The 25653-nt window shown below is 41.6% G+C and overlaps 1 protein-coding gene across 1 annotated transcript; it reads left to right on the top strand.

Moving 5' to 3' along the window:
* Nucleotides 1-24306, top strand: LOC112571249 (coiled-coil domain-containing protein 42 homolog). The gene is made up of 8 exons (XM_025250124.1): nt 1-743; nt 1214-1319; nt 5056-5160; nt 6432-6517; nt 6835-7006; nt 7565-7797; nt 8387-8471; nt 23991-24306. Exons 1-8 carry the CDS (start codon nt 688-690, stop codon nt 24084-24086), a joined length of 939 nt encoding a protein of 312 aa, XP_025105909.1. The 5' UTR covers nt 1-687; the 3' UTR covers nt 24087-24306.
* The last annotated feature ends 1347 nt before the right edge of the window (nt 24307-25653 follow it).

Below are 25653 nucleotides of genomic sequence, written 5' to 3'. Positions count from 1 at the left end.
CGGGACTTTGGGCTTCCCACCCGATGAGCAGGCGGGACACGAGGTCAAAAGCGGGACGTCTGGTCACCTTGTAGCTGCTTAAATTAATTGTGTCGTTATAGTGATCGGTGATCAATTTGACTTTTAGGCCTCGAACGATATTCAGCTTTCAATGTTGGGACGATATATATAGACATAGCTGGGACAATTTGACTCAAGCTGCGGGTGATAACTGGGGCTATATGATCTTGTGGCAAAATAACCACCCCCAGGCCCCATCTGGCGATGACGTCATATCCCGCTTCTGTCATCGGGCGTTGGGAGGGCAAAGTACGATGTATTTTCTTTGGCTGCTACCCGTTACAGAGCTATCTAATTGCAATGTTTAAATGCTTTAATAATACCTTGAAAGTCTAATCTAGTTAGTTTGACTTAGCACAATTATTGTTTTATCGTATTCCCGATGTATTAAGCATTTAAGGAAAAGTATTATACTTCATTCTCTTCGGGGATGTTGGGGTAGTAGGTCTGCTAGCTTCGCGACATCCTATACAACACGCTACCGGAAAGGGCAAGGGAGATAAGTTGCGTCGCTTGGCAACGACATCATTGGTATTACATGGTTGATTCTTTGCGTCGAAGCTGAATTTTTTGTGTTTGCTTTCCCCTACTTTTTTTGAGGCAACTGTCAAGCCGATATCAACAACGATGACTGTTAACCTAGAGGACTACTTCCGGACTACCTTTGAGGACAAACTTCTCGTGTAAGTCTCGATCATAATCGTATCTAATATACGATTACAATGCTCAGCAGCATGGTGGAATTAAATTTGTATACTATGCACATTCTGCGCATAGTGAAAGAGGTTTTATATTTATTTACAGATACAACTTATTCGAAACATGATTGTGAGATGTTTTATATTAATATTAATGTGGTTTGGATGCAATACATTTGACATTTCAGATGGCAGATTTGTTTAGTTAAGAGATAATTAAATTGTCAATATTTAATGTTTGGGGAATCATTTGCCAAATAATTTGATTTGTCTGCATCACCGCATACTTACGTTCGCATTTTATTTACATTCAGCTGCATTGTTTTGTTACCATATTGATTATGAATAGTGAAATGTATGTGAATATATGAGTGTATGCAAGCAATTAAATATTATTAAATTGTGTATTTGTATTTGCTTTTAGATGTGTTTTATGCACGCATAAACATTTACAGGAAGATGCCAGATCGAGAAGATGATCATCTGACCCCAGCAACAAGGCTTTTGGAGAAGCGAAGAGAGATGGCTGAAGTCGAGCAGGCACTTGCTGCTCAGAAAGAGGTTGTTCTCTAGCATTCTGGAAGTAACCAGATTATAATAAACTCACGCTATAATTCATGTTTCTTACAATGTCAGTAAATGCTAATCCCTTCCTTTTCTTCACTTGTTACCCATCTATTCTCACATTCGGTACAAAGTGTCTGTGCTGTGTTTTAATTTAATTTCCTGCCCTGACTATTTCTCTGAACTTTTCTTTCCCTATACACTCCAGCCAGACAACTCAGTTCTTCATCTCATGACCACATGCTTACTGTTCCTGTCACCGGAACAATATAGGGTCACAGGATTTTTTAATTACTTTGCAGAAAAACAGTGGAACTCTCTCCCCTTGCATGTCTAACACCTATCCAGGCTCGGCACAAGGCTAGCTGCCCCCACCCCCCTACACACACCTTTCCCCCAAAAAGTGAACCATTTATTGACAAAAATATTGGAATAATTAGACATTTCTGCTTAACTCTATTTTCATGAGTGAAAATTTAAACGATATATTTAGGATCCCTTATTACCATTAATGATTGTCATGGTCTATCTCAGGACTCATCATATTTGGATTTTTTGAGTATATATGCATTTCTCTCCCTTCTAAAGACCACAACAAGTGTTACTATGACATGATAAAGACTATAGACAGGACTGTAACAGACCCATTTGTGCAATGGAATGTTTTGTTTACAACACGACTAACTCAGCCATTTGCATCCATTCAAGCAAGATAGGTACTATAATAAATAAGGAAATATAATTTAAGTAAAGAGACAAATTGTGTTAATAAAATCTATACAGTTATATGATAGCTTATAAAAATCATGCAAACTTATCTTTATAAACTCTCATGACATTGTGATGTATCCACTGTTGGATCTTGGTTTTATTCATGCTTTTTTCCTTTGGACACAGTTTAGTTGACAAATATATTTTTACACACAATCTAGTCCATGGATATATTTTTACCAAACAACTCAGTCAAGTTCACAGATATATTCTTATATATATTCTTATTGTAATATAGTACTATATTTTAAAAGTACAGTTTAGGACACATCTTCTGAAAGATCTTTAACAATACAACTTTGCAAGGATGATAGTTCCTAGTTGTCTGAGCAGACAAATACAAAATCAAGCAGCATGATTTAACATTCTAATGAGATGTCTGTAGCCACTGAGAAAAGTGAGATACAATGTCCTGTAGGTTTTCAGTTTAAAGTTAAAACTACATTTTTCCCTACCCTTCCTGGTCCAGTCCTGCTAATCCCATATCTTTTAAGTGGGATAGATTTATCAATACCCTTCTCCACTAAGCTACCCCACTTCAGTCCTTTCGATTTTTCTCTGCTTTCTCTTTCTCATCTTATGGATAGCTATCAAATAACACTGTACCAACTACACATTTGCTGCATTAAAGTAAAAAACTGGTTTTCTACGTAACTGTGTCTCGAGCGCAAATGATAACATGCTGGTCGGTCACGAGTGGTTCACGTGGCTGTTCGTTATCCGAAATTTTGTTCGCTATCCGAGACAAAATTTTAACGAAATTTTTGTTCGCTATCCGAAATGTTCGCTATCCGAGGAGTTTGCTATCCGAAATGTTTGCTATCCGAGGAGTTCGCTAACCGAGGTTCCACTGTACTTTCAATCTTTCTCTCCTCTCATTTAACAGAAAAACTATCAAATAAAGCCAGACTGACCAGGTGTTTGTTGCTTTAAAGTAGTATAAAAATAGTTTCTACAAGGATTCATTATGACCAGAAATATCAAAGAATTGCTTTTTAAGTATTTTCTCTCGGTCTTTAGTTCATAATAAGAATTACTTTCTGTCAAGAAAAAGTACATCTATTTTTCAATTGCAGGTGTATATCATGGTAACGTTTCACAACTCGGATACACTCTGCCATGGGTTGTTTGTTTTAATGTTTTTAATTTTAGTAATTAGATCTGTGGCTATGATCTCAGGGCAGTCAAAAGGAAGTCACATGACTGGATGATATAACTTATTGTGTACTACATCAGTGGTTATCAAAGTGTGGTCCGCAGCTGATGGTCATCACATGATGTTTATCTCTTTAATTCTCATCAAAAACAACTACATTCATCGCATTAACATTTTAATTAATAAAGAACTTTATGTAATTTTATGTAAACATATTACTATACTACTGTCACAAAAGTACATTTAGTTTTGAATTGTAATAAAACAAATGTGGCAATTTAAATGTGAAATTCACGATACAGAGGGATTTCAGGCCTTGGTGGTCTGCCATATTTTTTACTTTAGTAAAGTGGTCCTCAATCTGAAATACTTTCAGAACCACTGTATTACATCATGACATGATGCTTTTAACACTGTGCAACCTTACTTGTTGGCAGATAGTCTATTTTCAGACTTCCATCTATCTTACCAACAAACTCTCTGGATCCTGGACTTTTTAATAACAAAAAGGCAGCAGAGAGTTTCTGTTAACAGTCTCCTCTCAGATCCTGTTGTCAGCTGTATAGGTTCCACTCAAGGCTGCTTCTTTTCTCCAATACTGTTCATACTGTATACTAACAGTTGTAGAAGCACTACGGATAGGAGCTTTTTTGTCAAATTTGCTGATGACACTGCCTTGCTGTCTCTTTTGTATGATAGTGAACAGGATCATATTGGTGCTCTTCCTGACTTTGTTTGCTGGTGTGACGACCACTTTCTTGTCATGAATGCCTTAGAGACTAAGGAAATGATCTTTGACTTTCATACAAACAGGCCAGAGGCAATCATCAGTATTATCCATGATGATGCCATCGAGGTAGTCGACTCTGACATCAAGATTAACACTGTCATGATCCTCCAGTGCTTGTAAGGAGTCCTCCTTCTCTTTCTTTAGCTGCGTTGGTAGGTGCATAGAACGGGATGATAGTGATCTTTTTTCCTTTGGAGTTGAACCTGCCTGACATGAGTCGTGGGTAAACTGATTCCCATGCTATCTACAGCCTCTGGTGTCACCAGTACAGATACTCCTGGAGTGTGGTCATGGTCAGGGTCTTCATGTCCAGAGTAGATGATAGTCTCCCCTGACGAAAGTCTGGTGTGACCGCTGCCATTCCACCTTTTCTTGCACAGGCTGAGGAGCTTGATGTTATCATTCTTCATTTCCTGGGCTATCTGAGATGATTTTCCTCTATCATATAAGGTTGTGATTTTCTAGGTCCCTATCCTGGTTTTTGCCATGGCCGTGAGAAGATGGGTTGGCTAGCTGACTTCCCAAGGGCTTTCACCAACATGCGTTATAGGTCCTTCCATAGAGGGATCTTCCCGTCCAGGCTCTCGTTGTGCTTGTGTTGCATTAACAGTTTTTGTAGCATGGTTAGTTTACAGGGTGAGGTTGCTAGCCCCAAGTCCAACTCTCCTCCTTCATCCAGGCTTGGGACCGGCAGGTTACCTGGGAGGGTTCCAGGCAGAGTTCCATCTTCTAATGCTTTTTCTCATCTTTTTTTTGGGGGGGTGGGAGGTGTTTATTGGCTGGTTCACTTATTAATCTTCCTCTGCAGATTCACAAAACTCAGTTTTTTTGTTACCCTATTCCTCTTTGCATTTTCTATATTTTTCTTATTAGCTATCATTAGTATTGTTTATCGTTTCATCCTTTGTATGCTGTCCATATCCTGTTCTTGACTCAAGTGCTAAGAGCATGCTCCTTAATGAGCATGAATATGCGCTATAAAAATCACATGCGGTAACAACTGTATCTATCAACAGGAGTTCCAGATGAAGATGGAGAGCCTACAGCAGAGGAGGGAAGAACTGGAGAGAAAAGAGTACCAACTGAAGGAATCTTTACTAAAATTTGACAAATTTTTGAAGGTTAAGTAGTATTATGACTTAATTCTTCAATAATTGATTTTGTGTATGTTGGTGGAAAGAGAGGTTGGCACAGTTTCATATTTTTTCCCTTTGTTGTCGTCTATAGCATCAGCAGCACAAACACCATATCAGTACTTGATAACATCTTATATGATGGTCTCCTGGGATCCTCTCTTACTGAGTAGACTCCAGTCTCCAAGGCTGATGTACAGGTGATCATTCTAAGACCCAAGCCAACTACTTGCCAGTTCAACCCAATGAAGCATTCTACTAGAATGCTTTGATGTTTTACTTCTTTCCATTACAAATATTGTATCAGTTTGTCAACAATTGAAGTGTTTTCCCATCTTTGTTCAAAACTTCCATGGTGAGGTTACATTTTAAACAGTCCACATTTGATGTTGAAGTGTTGAACAACTACCACCCAGTTTCCAACTCCAACACCCATTTCTCTCTAAGATAATTGAGAAAGTGGTTTTGATACAGCTGTCATGAAAGAGTAGAAATAGCACTATAGTTCAGGTGCCACGTCCCCTCCCCCTTCTGTTGAGCAGACGCGCGGGTCCGTGGAAGGTCCCTTAACGGTGCAGCCATTGTCCGTAGGGAGAAGGCACAGCCACTAACTGACCTCTCTAAGAAAAAAAGGGCTGTAGCATCATCGATGCCCACACTCGACATAAAATCTCACAGGCCAGAACATGACGCTTTTGCTAGAATCATGCCAGCGTTAAAAATGAAATTATGCAGTGATATACCAAAGCATAAGATTTGGTTAGAAAGAAAGAAATCATAAACCAGGGTGATGTCGCCCTGTGTCTGGTTAAAATGAGCGGTCTGCATGAGGCACCTTCGCAACTTGGATGTGGCCCCCAGGCTTAATCATTTTTGACTCACTATCTCCCCCGTAAGCTTTTCCTTCTTGTCCGTTTGACCTTCCTTTCAAACTTATTCCACCAGCTTTTATTTTCTCCTTTCTGAAAGCTGTACATTTAAACTTTCAAGATTTTTTTTACCAAAAGCATAGTTTTACAAGTGGCCCTGGAATGCCTTCTGTGTTTATACTCAAACCATGCCTCTTTGGCCTTATGTTTATTTGTTGATTTGTGTTAGATTTTTGATTAAATGTTTTTGGTTGGCATTATTTGTTGCTGTGATATGGCATTTGCTGCTGACACAGCACTGAACAGCAACTCTGTCTTTAATTTTACTTTATCACAGTTAATGTTTTAATGACAGTATGTGATAAGTTGTTTTGCTTATTCTCTTGAAAGGAAAATGATTCGAAACGTGCACGAGCTGTAAAGAAAGCAAACGATGAAAGAGAATTGAAAAGACAGAAGGACAAAGAAATAGACAGGTTTGTGGTTCAGCTAGGGAACAAATATTCTACCACCAGTTATCATGTTCATTCAGAGCAGTCACAGTCTCTACTGAATTGTGCATTCTTATGTAATGTGGGTTTTGAGTAGTGATTTCTTTCAGTGAAGTTTTTAAATAAATAAGACTAGTTGTCATTATGGTACAATACTAATAAGTGGAGATGTGTCTTTGAAAAGTGAAAAAAAAGTTACTGAAGAAGAGAATAATGAGAGGTTGGGGATAAAAAAAAAATTCTATTGAATCTGAGCTGTAAAGTATTTAATAAAATTCAGGATCTCCTTGTCATTTTTGCAGATTAGAGGAAGAGTATAAGGCTTTGACCAATCAGAAGAATAAGCTGCAAAAAAAGCTAGAAAACTACACTGGGTTTCATCTATACATGGAGAAAGTTCTAGAAGCAGGTGAAGAATTTCATGAACTTCGTGACATCATTGCCCGCTGGGACACACTCACAGCTACACATCAGGTATCTGCTTTGAATGGTGAATATGTAGTATTTAAAGTTCTGGGGAAGCTGATAGCTGTACCCTGATTCCTCTTGGTAGGGTGGTAGCCTAGCTGACATGCCCCTTTCTACTTCTTTTTCTCCATCTTGCTATCACCTTCACCTATATTCATTTCTGACAAACTCTTTCTTAGCAGCAGTTAAATGCATTCTTTCTTCTGTCTTTACTTCTGTTTTTCCTGTCCTCCTCCTTTTCCCAATAAAACTGTCATTTCCCTTGTTTTATTTTTCTCAGTGACCTTCTTTAGGCCTCTGTGTTTGCCATGCTGGGTGACTGCACTGGGGGCGGACTCATCCTCTCATAAATATAACCACAAAACATTCAGAATTGTGGAAATACAGTCAGGAGGATGAGTGTGGTGAGCCCCCACTTTCTCTTGTATGAAGAAACTCTTGATATTCTTTGTTCTTTAAAACCTCACCCAGGAAACTTTACCTACCAGTCAATAATTTTTAAAACATGGTAATCAAAAATAGTTCATAATTATAAATGCAGAAAATGATCTCAAACTATGGCAGGATCTTTTAGAGAGGGATCAAGAAAATCAGGAAGTTATTGAAAAGCAACGACAGAATCTGATGAGATACATGGAAGAAAAAGATAATGAAATTCTTGGCTACAACAACAAGCTGTCTGGCCTACAGACACAGTTGGACGCTGCACAGAGTGAGTCTGTCAAATGGGAATCAATGTGGAACCATATCAAGAATACAGCTGCAAAGAAAACATTGGTTCTTGGACGAATAAAAATGTATGTTGGCTTTTGTCTAAGACCTAGCTATCTTTCAATTTTGCACATACTATTTAAACTTTTATATTCAAGAAGAAATATGTAAACACCCAACTTAAGCCTTAGCATGGTAATGGACAGTTACTTCTCTTAAGAATAGCTTTTTCTGTGTAGTGCAGATTTCGTAAATTTCAAAAAACATGATATTTTCTATTACAAGCAATGTGTTTATTGGTGGAAGGAATACATTTTTCTGATGTGCCTCTTTTGATGAAAAGCAGAGATTTTAGAGCCTAGGTTATTGCGGAAAGGAAGAGTTTTTATTGCATATGATTAGCTTTAATTCTGTTGCATAAAGTGTAGCTCAGGATCAAAACATATTGAACACTCCTGACAAATTGATGTTCTTCAGGAACAGAATTTAAATTTAAATTACCGTCCATAGTGAAATTTTAAATGGCTTTCATGGAAGATGATGACTAGATAGCAATAAAAAATCTCACTTTGTTCGGTTTGGTTTCTATATGTGATTATTTATCTTATCCTGTATTGTTACCATGCACTTTGTTTCTGCACAACCACAAACTTTATTATTTTTTTCTTTCTAAAGGTCAACCCACAACTTGTACCAGCTGGTTAAGAAACATCAGAAGCAAGCAGAAGCTGCAGAAGAAACAATTGAACAGCTTACACAGGTAACAAACAGTGCATACACATGGATGCATGCAGTCATAATTGCGTCTTTATTAAAATAAATAAAAATGCATTTGAACATGTAAATATTAACTTGTTACTCCTAACTAAACTTTAACATACTGACACCTACTCACTCCATCCCATGTAGAAATTGCAATATTAAATAACAATTCCCAATTTAGATATACCTGTACAACATACAAAAAGTGTCAAGAAGAAATTCTTTGCTGTTACTGTAGTAGGATAATAGAAGATAGTATAGAAGATAATTTGGAAGAATTACTTGGCATAAAAAGGAAAAAAATAGTGTGGTTCATTTTGTTAAAATACTACTGGACCCAGTTCCCACCCCACTACTGGTAGACTTTCTTGACATCCTACTCCCTCCCCTCACAGAAATAGTAAATTACAGCTTGTCCTCTGGAATCTTCCCATCTACTTTCAAAGCAGCCTTAGCAAAACCGTTGTTAAAAAAGCCTATCCTTGACATCAGCGTATTAAGCAATTACCGTCGGTCTCAAATCAGCCATATATTTCCAAAATCCTTGAGAAAGTAGTTCTCAAGAAACTTTTATCCAATCTTAACTCTGAAAATTGGATTTCTCCATCGCGGAAGGACCATGAAGCGGGCCGCTTGGGCCTCGAGCGCTAGAAGCCGCTCTCTACGCCTCGTAGGCAATTGGCGCTTTTTAGGGCTACTCTACTTTATAGGGCAATTACAAAATGGTGGCGCCCAAATCTCTCCACTCCGGTTTTTATGGGTTTACTCCCTTGCTCTCCAGGCCACGTTACCCATCTAGAAATTAATCTAGTGGATATACGAGAATGTGGTATGTCGTGTACCCCTATTCTCTTCCAGGGGATGGGGCTGCGCCTCTCTTATCATCGAGTACACAGGTAGTTTAGCTTTTAAACGTAATGCTAACTAAGGTGAACAGACGTTTCGGAGGCGAAAGCGGGACACGTGCCGATGATGGTGTCGTCACCGTCAAAGAACGCCAAAAAAAAAGTGATTTTTAAAGACAAGCGGGACATTTAATGGACTTGCCAGAAAGCCAGAAAGCGGGACATTGGGAAGCAGGCGGGACAAGAGGTCAAAAGCGGGACTTCCCGCCTAAAGCGGGACGTCTGGTCACCTTATGCTAACAAGCATTCGCTAACCAAACTAACAAAGCAGCCTTAGCAAAACCGTTGTTAAAAAAGTCTATCTTTGACATCAGCGTACTACGCAATCACCGTCCGGTCTCAAATCAGCCATATATTTCCAAAATCCTTGAGAAAGTAGTTCTCAAGAAACTTTTATCCTATCTTAACTCTGAAAATTGGATTTCTCCATCACAGTCTGCTAAACTCTGCTTATTGCCATTTTCATAGCATTGAGACTGCCCTGATAAAGGTGACAAACGACATCTTATTTCTCACCATGTTAGACCTGTCTGCTGCCTTTGAAACTATAGTTTACCCTTCACTGCCTGTCTCTGTTTGGATAGGCAATGCTGATTGTATCGTGCTGCGAGCTGTCAGCCGACCAACACAAGACACTGTCGATTTGATGACCGTGTTTATTCAACTAAAAGACAATATGGCTACTCGCCAACCTTGACATCAATAATACTGAACTTAAAGCCCCGGATGTCCCCCCGGGATAACTCTTATCATGACATCTCCCCTCCCTTGAGATACTTCACTTGATGGGGAGAATGTTTACTCTCTAATCAATGTTCAATACATAATCAGTCTTTATAACGTGCGGGCAGGGTGATTATTCTGCCGCTACGAGTCATTCTAGGTGTAGAGCTGCTACTGGGATGGGAATCTCCTGGATCTGGAGTAGCACTATGTCTGGCTTCTGTAGCAGGACCACCTTTACTAGACGTCGATTCTGGACATTGAATCGGATCGCTGACATGAAGCGCTGTCTCTTGTTCACCTGTCACTGGGACTTGGGAAGTATACAGGGAAAAGTCATTTTGGACAGGACTGGGTTTGGAACTGGACTGCTCCGGCTCGAAGTTTCTTGACCTTCTGAGATGACGTCTGTTGCGTCGAAAACTGCCTCTTGGAGTTTGTACAATATATGACCTTGGAGCACACTGCTGCAGAATGACTGCTGGACTTCTCCAGTGCTTCTCACCATCTAGCTTCCACAATACAGTGTCGCCTGGAAGAAGTTCGTCAAGCGGTCGCGCTCCATGACGCTTGTCAAAACAGTTCTTGTAAGACTGCTTTGCTTTTGCATCGCTCACTGTTACAGCTGTTTTATCAAATGTCTTTGACTCAAGGTTCTCAGGCAATGTAGGTAATGTAGTTCTCAGTTTTCTTCCACAGGCTAATTCTGCTGGACTATATCCTGTAGCAGAAATAGTAGTGTCTCTGTATATCAATAGAGCTAATTCAGGTTCATCTTGCTGCAGAATCTTTTTGGCAATTTGAACTGCTCTTTCAGCCTCTCCATTACCTTGTGGATAGTATGGACTTCTTGTAACATGTTGAAATCCCCACTTTACTGCAAATTCCTGGAACTCCCTAGATGTGAATTGCCTTCCATTGTCTATAACAAGAATCTCTGGGATTCCTTGGCGTGCAAACATGCTCTTCAGAAGTTTGATAACTTCTGCTGATGTACTAATCTTGATATGCGCAAGATCAATAAAGCGCGAATAATAATCTACAAACACAAGGTATGATTGTCCTTTGAATTCCAGCAAATCTGCTGCACACTTCTGGAATACACGCTGTGGTAATTCTGTCGGTATCAAAGGTTCCTTGCTCTGTGTCGGTTTCTTCTTCTGGCAATGTCTGCATTCTTCAACAATTCTTTTAATCCTGCCATTAATACCTGGCCACCAAACTGCTGCTTTTGCTCTATCTCTGCACTTGGTGATTCCTTGATGACCTTCATGTATCCTCTTCAGGATATGTCCACTGATGTATTGTCCTTTGATGCGGGCGTGTGTGTGTGTGGGTGTGTGTGTGCTCACACTTCTGCCATTGCTGATGTTATTGTTGATGTCTTTGATTTTTACTCTGACTGCTTGCATGCTGGAAGACAAATCTCCTTTTCTGGACAATAAAGTAATCTTATCTTATCTTATCTTATCATGAAGTGATGCTGGCACAACAATGCGTGTTCCTCTGGTAAGGAGACCATGGTGCACACTAAGTTCCATGCGCACTGCATAATAGTCACGAAGATTATCTTCTACATCTGTAATGTATTTTGGCCAGCCTTCATTAGTGTAGCGAATTGCTGCTTGAATCAGTCTGTCTTTTCTTGTCTCTTCTGCAATCTCTTTCAGACGCTTATCTGAAGCTGCACATGACCACGAAATGTCTACACTACTCAAATATGCCTCAACATCTTCTGAAAGTGTTATAACTTCAGATTCACCAGTGGTTAACTGAGGACTTCGGGATAGAGCATCTGCGATGACAAGCTTCTTCCCTGGCACATACTCTGCGGTGATGCTGAATCTCATGAGGCGCATCAACATGCGTTGGCATCTGATAGGAGTATCCTGCAAGTCACGATTGTTGATTAGTGGCACAATAGGTTTGTGATCAGTCTGTAGTCGAACATTGTCAAGACCAATCAGGTATCTGCTGAACTTTTCACAAGCCCAGACTGCTGCCAGTGTTTCTTTCTCTATCTGTGCATATCTGCATTCACTAGCAGTCAATGTTCTTGAACAATATGCCACAGCTTTGAGACCTTCAGGATGCTGCTGTAGCAACACGCCACCAATGCCATAACTACTAGCATCTGAGCTGACAATTGTAAGCTTTGCCGGATCGTAGAATGCTAGCGTTGGTGCTGAAGTAAGCAGTTTCTTCACATCTGCCATTGCTTTGACTTGCATTGAGCCCCAACTCCACTCTCGATCCTTCCCCAGCAGTTGCGTCAATGGCTGAAGTACTGTAGACAGACTTGGCAAATACCGCCCTAAGAAGTTGCACATGCCCAGCATCCTCCTCAACTCGGGTACATTAGTTGGATCTGGCATGGCGATTATTGCTTCAACCTTTCCTGGGTCTGGTGAAATTCCATTCTTGCTGATTCTATGGCCCAAAAATTCAATCTCATGCTTCCTGAGCTCACATTTCTCATAGCTGAGTTTCAGGTTAGCACTGGCAAGTGTTTTCATGACTCTCTCAAGATGTTTCTCGTGAGCTTGTTCATTCTCACTATAAACAAGGATATCATCAAAATAGCAGATTATGTTGGTACATCCTTTAGGATAGTCTCCATGGTCCTCTGAAAAATCTCTGGAGCTGATGAAATACCAAATGGTAATCTCTTGAAGAAATATCTCCCACATGGAGTAGTGATGAATGTAGTAAGTTTTGCAGAATCTGGATCAAGGGGAATCTGATAGAATCCTGATGTTGCATCCAGCTTGCTGTAAACTGCTGATCCAGAAAGGTTATGTAAAATATCTTCCAGTGTTGGCAAGGTATACCGCTCCCGCTTCACTTCGGTATTGAGCTTCTTGTAATCAAGGCAAATACGTATGCTACCTGATTTCTTCATTACTGGCACAATGGGAGAGCACCAATCTGTTGGCTCTGTTATTTCCTCTATAATCCCTGTTTCCTGCATTCTTTTTAATTCTTCCTTGACCTTGTCCAGCAATGGTATTGGTATTCTCCTTGCTGCATGAACACTGTATGGCTCAATGTTTTCTTTCAAGATGATTTTGACTGGTGGACACTGCACAGGCGTCTTGTCAAGTTTTCCAAATAAGGCATTGACATCCTCTATCCTCTTCACTAAACCTATTCTGGATGCTGCTTCTCTACTAAGCAGATTTTCAGTGATTGCTTGCACAACAAACACTTTCAGTACATGAAGCTGGTCATGAATTCTTGTTGTAGTAATGAACTGTACATCACACTTCAGGCCTCCTCCTACACTCTTTAACACTACATTGTTCTTCAATAGCTTGGGACATGGTGACAACTTTTTGTACTGTATAGATGAAATGACAGAAACATCTGCCCCTGTGTCAATTTTGAACTTGACATCACAACCGCCAAAGTGTAATACAGTTGTCCACGGTGGTTCTCTACTGTCACTGCACAAAGTCCCTACAAAATGTTCCTTTACTTGTTTTTCTTCAAGTGCCTGCACTAACTTTGTTCTGCACACTGTAGCAAAGTGTCCAATCCTACCACACTTGTTACACTTCCTTCCCTGAGCTGGGCACACACATGTGCTAGCGTGCCATCTGCCACAACGAGTACAGCTTGACACGTTAACTGCTGACGATGCAAAGTCACTCTTTTCTGCTCTACCGCGACGACGACCACTGAAGCCGCGCGAACTGCCAGTTGCACCTTTGCACTGACTATGTACTTGCTGAGCACCACCAGAGGCACTTTTCTTGAATTGCACTGCGTCCACATTTGTGCGACGCTGGTCAGAGAGCTGTGCTTTCACTTGCTCATATTGCCTTGCCTGCAAGATGGCGTCTTGCAGTGTTAAATCTGCCTTTAATTGTAATCTTTCGGACAAGTCTCTGTCGAGGATCCCTAACACGAGGCGATCTCTGATAGCTTCATCCTTGTCTCTTACGTCTGCCTTTGCAGCGAGCTCGTATAAATCTCTAATGTATTCTTCGATACTTTCGTCCGGCTTCTGATTTCTGGCGTGAAATCGTGCACGCTCATGGATGATATTGCGTTTTGGCACAAAGTAGTCATCAAATTTTTCCAGAACAGTGTCGTATTCTTGCCGCTGTCGTGCATCCAGACCAAACGACGTGAGAATGCGGTCTGCGTCGTTGCCCATAGTGTAGATCAGGGATGCACAACCTACGGCCCGCGGGCCATATCCGGCCCACAGTGCAGGAAATCGGCATGTTAGTAATAAAAGAAGACCTTAAAAAACGAAAAAAAGGAAGAAGAAGTATTTATCCCCACTTAGGGGCGTTTCCCAATCTTTTTTTTCGATGGACGAACATTTCGATTCAGTGCTCGGACTTGGTGTCTCTACGATGCAGCCGGACATTGAGAAGTTGGTTTCGAGAAAACAACTTCAAATATCCCACTAATTAGTACATAATTAATGGTAAGTACAACTTGTTTCTAATAAAAAAAAATGGTATCTGCTCTATTTTTTTTTCCTTTTTGTATTTTTGCGGCGAAGTGGCCCGCGACACGGCTGTCCGAAATGGATATGGCCCGCGACACGGCTGTCCGAAATGGATATGGCCCGCAGGCCGAAAAAGGTTGGGCATCACTGGTGTAGATCAACGCACTGACCTGAACTGCTTCATCGTCTTTGTCTAGTTTTGATGCACATCTGAAACGCTGAAATCGTTGTTTCCACTCAGGCCACAAATTTGGCTGGGAAAAATTGAATTGTTCTGGCGCTCTAAACGGAGCCATATTCAGCAGCTTGCTTGATTCTCTGTGATTATGACTTTCCCAGTTCTGACACCATGTATCGTGCTGCGAGCTCTCAGCCGACCAACACAAGACACTGTCGATTTGATGACCGTGTTTATTCAACTAAAAGACAACCTTGACATCAATAATACTGAACTTAAAGCCCCGGATGTCCCCCCGGGATAACTCTTATCATGACACTGATCGATCATCGATGTTCCTTTTACTACTTCAGCACATAACTTACAGTTACATAATGTGTGCTGACATATGTCTCTTGATAAGCATTTTTCTTACATCTGTAGTTCTGCATTCTATGAGCTCCGGAAGATCAGCTCCATTCGCCACACTCTGTCAATTTCAGCCACCAAAATTATCAGCTGCTTGTCTCGTTTTTTTTGGACTCACAAATCTGAACATCTATCACACCACTTCTTCACTCCCTTCATTGACTACCAGTTAAAGCTAGAATAGACTACAAGCTCTCAAGTGTATGCTATGGATTCTTTGAAGGCTCCTCCCCCAACCCCCTACTACTTTACTGAAATCTTGTCTGTCCACACTCCTGCCCACATTGCTTTGATCCTCATCAGACTCCGGCATTCTATCCTCCGTTCCACAAAGACAGTCACATACGGACAATGGATGTTTCCCTCAGTGCTACTAAGCAGTGGAACTCTCATCCACATGATCACATCACATTTGGCACTTGGACTCCAAGGCTACATTCAAACACTCTCTGAACGCATATCTGTTCACAAAGTACTATCTCTGAATAACTATCCTTAACTCCCTTGTATTACTATCATGTTAACCATCAAGTACGGCTCCAACTGTTGCCAATATCCTTCATAGCTTCATCTATAATGTAGCTCTCTAGTAGTGTACCAAGTTATGTATTTGTGTATAGAGGGTTAGATTGTGTGTAGACCGAACAGCTCTCAGGGGCCGAAATTACATCGCGCCGGCATTTTCCACGTCGCTAAACCTCTAACCTCCCGAGAGCTGGCCCGTCGCCTGGCAAGCGTCGCACGCGCGAGCTGTGTCACCCGTTTGACCGCAGGTCAGCAATTATGTTGGGTCGTCGACATTTGCATACGCGGCTTCGACACCCCGACCTTGAGGGAATACCTAGGGAACTCCACGTGTGCGCATGCGCGTATCAACTTGTATTACACGCGCGGGTTTTGCCCAACAATCGTAGGACAATTTAACATCTTTTCACATCGCGCTTTACGAAAAGCTGAAATACGCTGCATTTTGTGTGTATGGTATATAGAGTATTATATGTTCTATTAAAATCTATTTGATATGCTTCCGAGATTTTCATTTCTTTTGGCAAATAGTATTTGAGAGGCGCGCATCAAAATCAGTGTCGATGACATTGACTAGCAAGCTGAAAAGAACCAAGTGTTTGTGAGAAACGCTTGTGAATATAGCGATATGGAGTCCTTATAGTCTGTAGGTAAAATGATAACATTGGTACTGCATAACTTTGTTTATTTGTACCGTTAAAATTCAGCTGAAATAAGCCACACATTTCTATTTTATGTCGTTGTCAGCAATAGAAGTAAAGAGAGATGAAGATTATATACCGCCATATAAAAAGACGAGAAAAGCGAACTGAACAAATAATACACTAACTAGCCTGATACACGTTGACTCGACTAATGCATTGTACAACATGTATTAGCATCAGTGTATACTGCTCCTTTTTCTTACATAAAACATTTGTGTACAGGTACTTCCTACTTTTTATTATTATTTTGTACAGATGTGCCTTCAAAGACTGTCACTATGACAGCGTAACTTGTGTCAAAACTAAGCAACTGTCACTGGAGGGTTTATATTTTTTTTAGTTTCTTGTGACTCGGTTAATAATCCGGCCAGCATTCTTTGGGAGACGCCTGCTAGATCAGCACTCACACACACCACACACACAGACCACACACATTCTGAAAGGAACCCGTTGCATAAAAACGAAGGGCAAGACACACTTGCAATGTAGGTGTGACATTGCGCCCCCGATTTGTAATTACCAAGTCCGCTTGTATGTCATCTACAATCTCCAGGATGTCATTACATCGAAATCTGAATCGTTGATAGAGGGCTAAATCATCCCATGAATCAATGGGATTAGTTTGATCGCGAAATATTCTGTTTCTGCGAAGATTTCTTTCCGCTTCATACAGCATCAAGTATACAGCAGCCATCATTAGCTAGCGAGCCTAACGCGAGTTACAGGCGGGGAGGGCCGCCTCTACACTTTGCTATAGGCCGTTCAGACAAAACTTTCAATCCATTGAGAGCCAAGATTTGTTCAAGAGACTTTGAAGAAGAGTGCATAAAAAAGGTACTGATCTCATTGTTGGCTCACTTATTTTCCTCTTACTCTCCTCTTTCCTGTACATGCCTTTAGTTTGCGACTATAAGGCTTAGACAATTTCCACATTGCCGAAGATATGCCCATAAAAACAAATTTAGTTATTAACAATCACGTCATTCCTTAAATTACTCGAGAAGTGTATTGATTAACTATTCTTCTTATTGTTTAAAAACTCCTTGTATGGGAACAGGCTAATATCAACAGACCACCACCAGCTGATGCAACATACCTTGTGGTGGTGTGGTGGCTTGCGCGCCTTGTTGATCCACAGAACTATATCGGCAACAGCCTTGTGCTCCTGGCAGGTCTAACCAAGCCGAACAGGTCTGTCAGGGGAGAGGCCAGACTAAAATGTTGCCCCTGGCTGTCGAGGTTGGGGGTTTTGCTTTGGGCTAACAACCCACTCATGTAAAAACAAAAGGTGGTACAGAAACCGCAACAGTACCACAACAAGGGCCTGGTCGGGAAGATTCCTCTCTAGAAGAGATTATGATGCATGCTGGTGAAAGCATTACGGAAGCCAGCTTGCCAACTCATCTTTTGACGACCAAGGCAAAAACCAGGATAAGGACCTGGAACATCAGAACCCTCTATGAAAGTGGCAAGTCAGCTGAAGTGGCAAGAGAAATGAGAAAATACATCAGGGTTTTCGGGTTATGCGAAACAAGATGGAATGGAAGTGGCCAGACCAGACTAACATCAGAAGAAACCATTATTTACTCTGGCCACAAAGGCTTGGACCACGATCACACACAGGGAGTAGCACTGCTGATGTCAACAGAGGCAACAAAGGCACTGATGGCCTGGGAACCAGTCTCACCACGGCTCATGTCAGCAAGATTCATTGCCAAAGGAAGGAAAACCACTATCATCCAATGCTATGCCCCAACAAATGCAGCAGAGGAAAAGGAAAAAGATTTCTACAGTTCCCTGAAGTCTGCTTGACCACACACCGAGAAGAGATCTGAAGATCATTCTGGAAGACCTAAATGCTAAAGTGGGAGATGATAACACCAACAGGGAACTCACCAAGGGAAGACATGGCGTCGGCACCTGCAACTGAAAACGGGGAGTTCTTCACAGACTTCTGTGCTTTCGATAACCATGTCATAGGTGGCACTTGTTCCCACACAAAAATATACACAAGACAACTTGGACTTCCCCTGATGGCCAGACAGAAAACCAGATTGACCATATAACAGTTGCTAGAAGGTGGAGGAGTCTTTAAGATGTCCGAGTGAGGAGAGGTGCAGATGTTGCTTCAGACCACCAACTCCTAGTGGCAGTCTTCAAGCTGAAGTCTTTCATCGATCCAACAGGCAGACCACACCACAAGTTCAATACTCAATACCTTAAGAACAAGGAAAACAAGGAAAATTTATAAGTATGAGGCCCTTTCAGGACAGAAGAATCAGTGGAAGAACACTGGTCTTCACTCAAGAGCATTTGGAAGACAACCTGTACAGATGTTCTAGGGAAGAGGGATAGAAAACACAAGGAAACAATAACCCCAGACACCTGGGCAAAGATTGAATCAAGAAAGGGATTATGACAGAAGCTCAACTAGTGTCGATCAACAAGAGAAGGAAGATCTCAGAGCTGAATATTGGGAAGCCAACCGCCAAGGGAAGAGGTCTGTCAGAGAGGGCAAGAGATGCTTCACCCATGAACTGAAAGAAGAAGCAGAGATAATAGCTGTACTGAGAAACATGAAGCGACTATACGAAATAACACCAACTCTGTCAGGTAGGAACATCAACCCCAACAAGCAATGGAAAGACAAAGACGGCAAGACCATAACAAACAATGCAGAACAAAGAGACCGCTGGATGGAACACTTTGACGAGATTCTGAATCGACCTCGTCCATCGTCTTTACCTGACATACCACCAGCAGCTGAACAACTTCATGTCAACACCAGCCCTCCTGTTAAGACAGAGATCATCAAAGCTATCAAAAGCATGAAAAGTGGAAAAAAGCAGCAGGCCCGGATGGCCTACCCCCAGAAGCATTAAAGGCAGACTTGGAAACAACAGCAACAGTTTTACAGTCCCTTCTACACAAGATCTGCGAACAAGAGCTAGTACCAAAAGACAGGAAACTAGGCCACCAAGTTAGCGAAGAAAGGAGACCTCTCTCAGTGCGACAATTGGTGGGGGATCATGCTGCTGTCCATCCCCAGTAAAGTCCTATCAAGGATAATTCTAGAGAGACTGAAGAAGGAACTAGACAAGAGACTGAGACCAGACCAAGCAGGGTTTCACCAGGATCACATTACCACCCTACATATCATCATTGAACAGTTTATAGAGTGGCAGTCCTTCCTCTACATAACTCTTGTGGACTTCGAGAAGGCATTGGACAGTGTAGACAGGGACGCCATCTGGAAGCTGATGATCAACTATGGCATTCCACCTAAGCTCATAATCATCATCCAAGGGTTATATAAAGACTCGTACTGCCAAGTTATTCACAATGGCAAACTCACTAAACCTTTTGTAGTGAAGACTGGCGTAAGACAGGGTTGCATATTATCACTAACAATCTTCCTGATGGTCATAGACTGGATTATGTGCAAGACAACCCAAGATAACAACACCGGTATCCAGTGGACCTTCACCAAACAGCTAGAGGACCAGCCCAATCCAACTTCAAGGAGAGGTCGAACATTCTAGAAACAGACCGCTTCAAGTATCTGGGGAGCATTGTCAACAAAGATGGTGGAGGGGATGATGACATCAAAAGCCGCATCAACAAGGCCAGGCATGCTTTCAACAGCCTGTGCCCCATCTGGAACTCCCGAGCATTATCCTTCAGCTGTAAGAACCGCATCTTCAACACCAATGTGAAAACAGTCCTACTATTTGATTCTGAAACCTGGAGAGTGACAAACACCATCAATAACAAGCTGCACACATTTACCAACCGATGCCTACGCCATAATCTGGGAATATGGTGGCCCGAAAAGATCTCCAACAGCTGCCTGTGAAAAAGAACCAGCCAAAATGCCACTAGCCGAGACATCAAAAAGCACAACTGATGCTGGATAGGATACACCCTTCACAAACCAGCTGACACTATTGCCAAACAGGCACTTGACTGGAACCCTCAGGGGAAAAGGAGAGTTGGGAGACCAAAGCAGATTTGGAAAAGAACAGTAGAGAGCGAGGCAAAGGACATCGGAACCACCTGGGCCCAACTGAATGGGGCTGCCCAAAACCTGGTCCGCTGGCGAGGTGTTGTTGTGGCCTTATGCTCCTCTAAGGAGCATTTAGGAATAAACTATAAAACTATAAACTAACTAATATTAACAGAAGTCCCTTCAGTTCACGCACCTCTTCGCCGACATGTAGATGATTTAAGACGTCATTTAGACTTCAAACTCTGATAACCTCCCTGCAGCTGCTTTCAGAAAGATTTGATGTCGAGCTATCACAGCAAGCTTCTCGTGCAATACAGGCAATTCTGACATGACTGACATCATGTATGTCCAGCAAGCTAAGCTTACAATGACCGTTAGCGTGTTGCTCTCACAAGAGTTGTGTTGATGGAACTATATTTCTATCTGCGGAAGTTGGTCCAATGCATCGAAGATTGCAAGATGAGCTTCAATACAAGTATCATAATAATTTTCAGATATTTTTGGATGCAGAACTTTACTGACTTATCGAAGATTCCGTGTAATGGCAAGGCTGTATTCATCGCATCTGTTCAGTGTGCCTAACCTGCCATTGTCTTCCTTTTATCATTATTGGTCGGCGCAGAGTGCAACTTATCTCTGCCGTAATGTTGCGCGTTACAAAAACACAAATTATATTAAGTCTGTATATATTTACCTTTGCTGTCACTACCGATTTTTTTTAACTGGACTACCACTATCTTGAATATGTGACAAGCAATCACCATCCTGAAAGCACAAAATACCAAATTTTGAGCACAAATAAATATAGAAAACAAGCCGAGCCACGTTACACATACAAGCCGATTTTATATAAACGAGAGACCAAGGTGAAGCATATATGCAAACACTTCAGTGATTGTAGATCTCTGTGCTTTTCATATTATTTATCACTTTATAAGAAAGATTTCAGACTAGTGAAGCAAGTACTTTTGTGATATAATATGCACAAGTTTGGTTAATAGTGCAACAAAGCAGTGCACTTACAGTCATTATATTTCGATATCAAAAGTCTCGTTAAATTCCATCTTCGCGCTGCTCTTCCGGAAGTCAGGTCGACTCTGGAGAGGTCTGCTGTCTGCTGGCGGAGCACATGTCCAATCCATCGCCAACGCCTTTGTTGAACCTGTGTGGTGATAGACTCAGTGGAGTTCTTCGTTGGTGATGGCCAAAAAATGTTAACTATGCGCCTGAGGCATCTCTATTGGAAGACGTCAAATCTGTTACTGATGGTTTTGGTCATCTTCAATGATTCTGATCCGTAAAGGAGGGTTCTGATCACATTTGACTTGAAGATTGTCAGCTTTATGTTCTGACTGATGTTTTTTGCCTTGCATGTGCTCTTGAGTGAGGCTCCGCATCCCCGGTGTTTGCCATTTTGGACCCAAGATAGGTGAAACTGTCAACTTCCTCAATCTCTTCTCCATTTAGTTTGATGCTGTCTTGGACTCTGGCGTTCAATCTCATACTTTTCGTTTTCTTTGCGCTGACCTTAAAGCCAAGGTTTCCAGCTGATTCTGAGAAGGCATTTGTTTTTTCCTGTATATCTTAGTGGCGGTGTGACAGCAGGGCAATGTCATCAGTCAGGTCCAAGTCTTCCAGCGTTGTTGTTGCTGTCATAGTCATGGTCCATTTGATCCCTCTCCTCACACTGTCGGTGGAAGTCTTCATGCTCCAGTCCAGGCCCAGGATGAAGAGCAACGGCGACCAGTCCTACTTCACTCCAGTACTGAATTTAAAGGGGTCTGTGAGCTTCGTGTCACAGACAACCTGGAATTTGAAATCGCTGTACAGCATTGCAACAACCTGAACAAGTTTTGCAGGGACTCCATAATGCCTCAGGATCTTCCGTAAGGACTCGCGGTGGATGCTGCCAAAAGCCTTCTTCAGGTCGATGAAACTGATGTTAAGCGGTGTGTTCCAGAATCTGTCGCAGAATGAAGATGTGTTCGGAGCAGGATCGCCCAGGACGAAATCCTGCTTGTTGTGGTCGGAGGTCTTTCTCAAGAGTTGCCGTCAGTCTTGACAGAGCAATCTTGCTAAAGACCTTGCTGGTGAGGGAAAGAAGTGTTATGCCCCTCTAATTATTTCAGTTTCCAAGATCTCCTTTCATGGGTAACTTGAAGATGAGCCCTGTCTTCCACGCATCAGGGAACTGCCCTGATTCCCAAACTTGCCTGAAGATTTCAGTCAGCATGGGAGCTGTCACATTTTCATCTGCTTTCAACATCTCTGCCGTTATTAGACAGACATCAGTCCACCTAAACACGTCCGTGTGTGAACTCACAGGCTAGATAGGGGTGGATGGGAGGGGGATGACTTGGTTGAGTTTATGTTCTCCCCGTTTATTGGTCATTGCAAACCAATCGGGAGCGGACAGCTGGAATTGAGGTAGCTAGTTGGTGTAACCTCACATAGTCATGTCATCTGGTAAGTACTCGAAGAAAGGAATTTTACCATGAAAAATAGTATTTTCTGTATTATTAATGAACAACTAACCTTATTGTGTAGCAAATAAAATAAAATGTGAAAAGAACCCCTTTAACCGCAGAACTGTATTGCGGAGGTTTTGAAACAAAGTTCAGTGCTCATATGGGTCGGTAGCCACTTTGAGATCGGATTTGCGTGAATAAGGTCCATACTTTGAGTGAGTTGATCAGTCTTAATGGAGCTTTAACTTTATTTACATTTTAGCTTAACTTTTGAGTCTTTATGAAAATGCCTGTTTTTAAAAGTAATATTAGAGTATTGACCACGATATCTGTAATATCTTTACAAGCCCATCAGAGCTCTTTTGAGTTAATTTGTGCATCATGTCATAATGTAGTATGCAGTGGGTCGAGTCGTACAGTGAACTGTCTTTCGTAAGACTACCGACAGATAGAAATAGATACAAAAATATCACAACACAAGATAATGCCAAAACATTTGACTTGCAAATTGTTACACCCTCCTGTGTGGATTTTATCGACACAAAAAAATGAGTTTTTTCTGGTAGATGTATTGATTAGATAACATTACTTTTTCATAAATAACTAAGGATTAAAACCCTGCTGGTTGACGGCTTCATGATTATTAGAGAAAACAGAAATAGATTGTATAGCTCTTTTTACAATAGGTTTTGGTTTGATGTATGAGGCGGCCCGGTGGCGCAACGGTTAGCGCTGTTAGCGCCTGTCACCAATACAGTGAAGGTTGGCTGCCCTGAGTTCATTTCTCGTCTCGGGCACGCTGTTCTTTCTCTGCACGTGACATCTGTTTACAGGGCTGGCTGCCCTCCGCCATGGACGGTCCCAAGCCCGGCTGAAAAAGGGGGAGGGTTGGGCGTGGGGCCAGCACCCCCACCCCGTAAAACAACTCCTTGCTACCACAACAACAGTTAACTGTTGTCGATGGCCTATGCCCCAGGAGGGGCGAAGGGCCTTAAAAAAATAAAAATAAAAAAATTTGGTTTGATGTTAAATGATAGCTCTTTCTACAATAGGTTTTGGTTAAATGCCTATATGTCAAATCAAGAACATTCCTGTTTACCTGATTTTTTGAATTTGCTAATAAATTTTTCAGATCCAGACCTTTGTGCAAGACCTGGCACAAATCACAACAGAAATCAAGAAAATGGAACTGACAGGAACATCTATAGTGCCTCCATCATCAAGCTGATGGCAGATTTTTCAAATAAAGATCTGTTTCAACATATATATATATAATTCGTCTGGTTTGAGAATAACTTTTATGCGGCTCATATTTTTCCTATTTTGAGGTAACTTTCCTTTAGTATTGTTATTAAACTTTTCGCAAAATTGCTACCAGTTGTTTTTTCCCAACTAAAAAGAATCAATAAAGACACAAAGTCAAAACGCATATGCATTGATTCGTCAAATGCGATTTTGTTGTATCTGGAATGAGACATATAATATGACAGCTTAATTTTTTAAATAGTACTTCATTCAGATCAGAGTTTCCCGTCATGTTTTCATGTTTCTCGCCTTCGCCTAAGAGGTTGGAAAACGACATGGGAGGCAAGATTGTTCTCCTACAACATAGGGAAATCGTAAGTTGGGGAATTGCATAACCAGCTGAGGCCGATGTTAGAGCGATTATTCCCAGGATCAAACCAACAAATTGCCAGTTAGACCCAATGCCCACAAGGGTTCTTGTTGAGATGTTTTACTTCATGCCATTCACAAAGTTTTTAATAACAGTTTGCCAACAGCACCAGCATGGTTCATCTCCTATCATCTTGCTTGCTGTCTCCCTGTATACCGTCTTCACAAACTCAAGAAAGTACAGACCTCTGTTGCACGTCTGGTGCTTGGAGCTAGGAAACGGGACCACGCCACTCCTCTCCCTAGTTTTCTACACTGGCTTCCTATCCGTTCTCGCATCCAATATAAACTGTCGGTGCTGTATTTTAGTTTCTTTTCTGGCACCTGCCCTGATTATTTCTCTGAACTGCTCTTCCCTTACGTCCCAGCTAGACAACTCCGCTCCTCGTCTGACGATCGTCTCCTTAGTCTTCCTGTCACCAAAACAACAACATATGGCCACATGATTTTTATTTATTGTGCAGCTAACCAATGGAACTCCTTTCCATATCCGCCACCTACCCACCATTGAATCCTTTACACGTGCATTGAAAACACGCTTCTTCATTACATTACTCCTAACAACCTTTTCCCATAATGCTAGTCCTATAATGCTGCATAGCTGTAGATTTTATTCAGAGCTTCATTCGGCGACTTCTCTACACTCTCACTTCCAAAATCTAAAATCCTCCCATAACTCCAAACCTACACTATCCAATCCGCGTCCACCCGGTTCGCACCATACCCGGTGTATTAGATTTATGGAAGCTATAAGATTTCATCTATATATGCAGGTTTATGCAGGACGAAACTTGCAACAGGTCCTCAGAGACAATAGTAAATATAGAGAGCTAGTCCCCTCCAGCCATTTAGGCGAGGGGACATCACTCTCAAAGAAGGCTAGCAAGATGGTGTGAAGTTCTGCAGAGAAGATAGAGCAACCATCCACAAGTTGGGCCGAGGAGGCCTATTCAGGTTGGCAGGACAAGGAGTAGACTGTCCAGATTGAGGGTTTTGCTCAGTCCTGCACGTCATCTGAAATCATTCCAAGAGTTGCTAAATAATAGATTGGCTCACTCCTAGTTGTGAGGACATTTCTCTGCCAGATATGTTGTCTTGGCGCCTTTCAAGAGCCCTGCCAC

This window comes from Pomacea canaliculata, linkage group LG8, assembly GCF_003073045.1.
Source record: "Pomacea canaliculata isolate SZHN2017 linkage group LG8, ASM307304v1, whole genome shotgun sequence".
Taxonomy (NCBI): Eukaryota; Metazoa; Mollusca; class Gastropoda; order Architaenioglossa; family Ampullariidae; genus Pomacea; species Pomacea canaliculata.
Note: the sequence above shows the minus strand (reverse complement) of the source record. Positions and strands in the feature narration are given on the sequence as shown.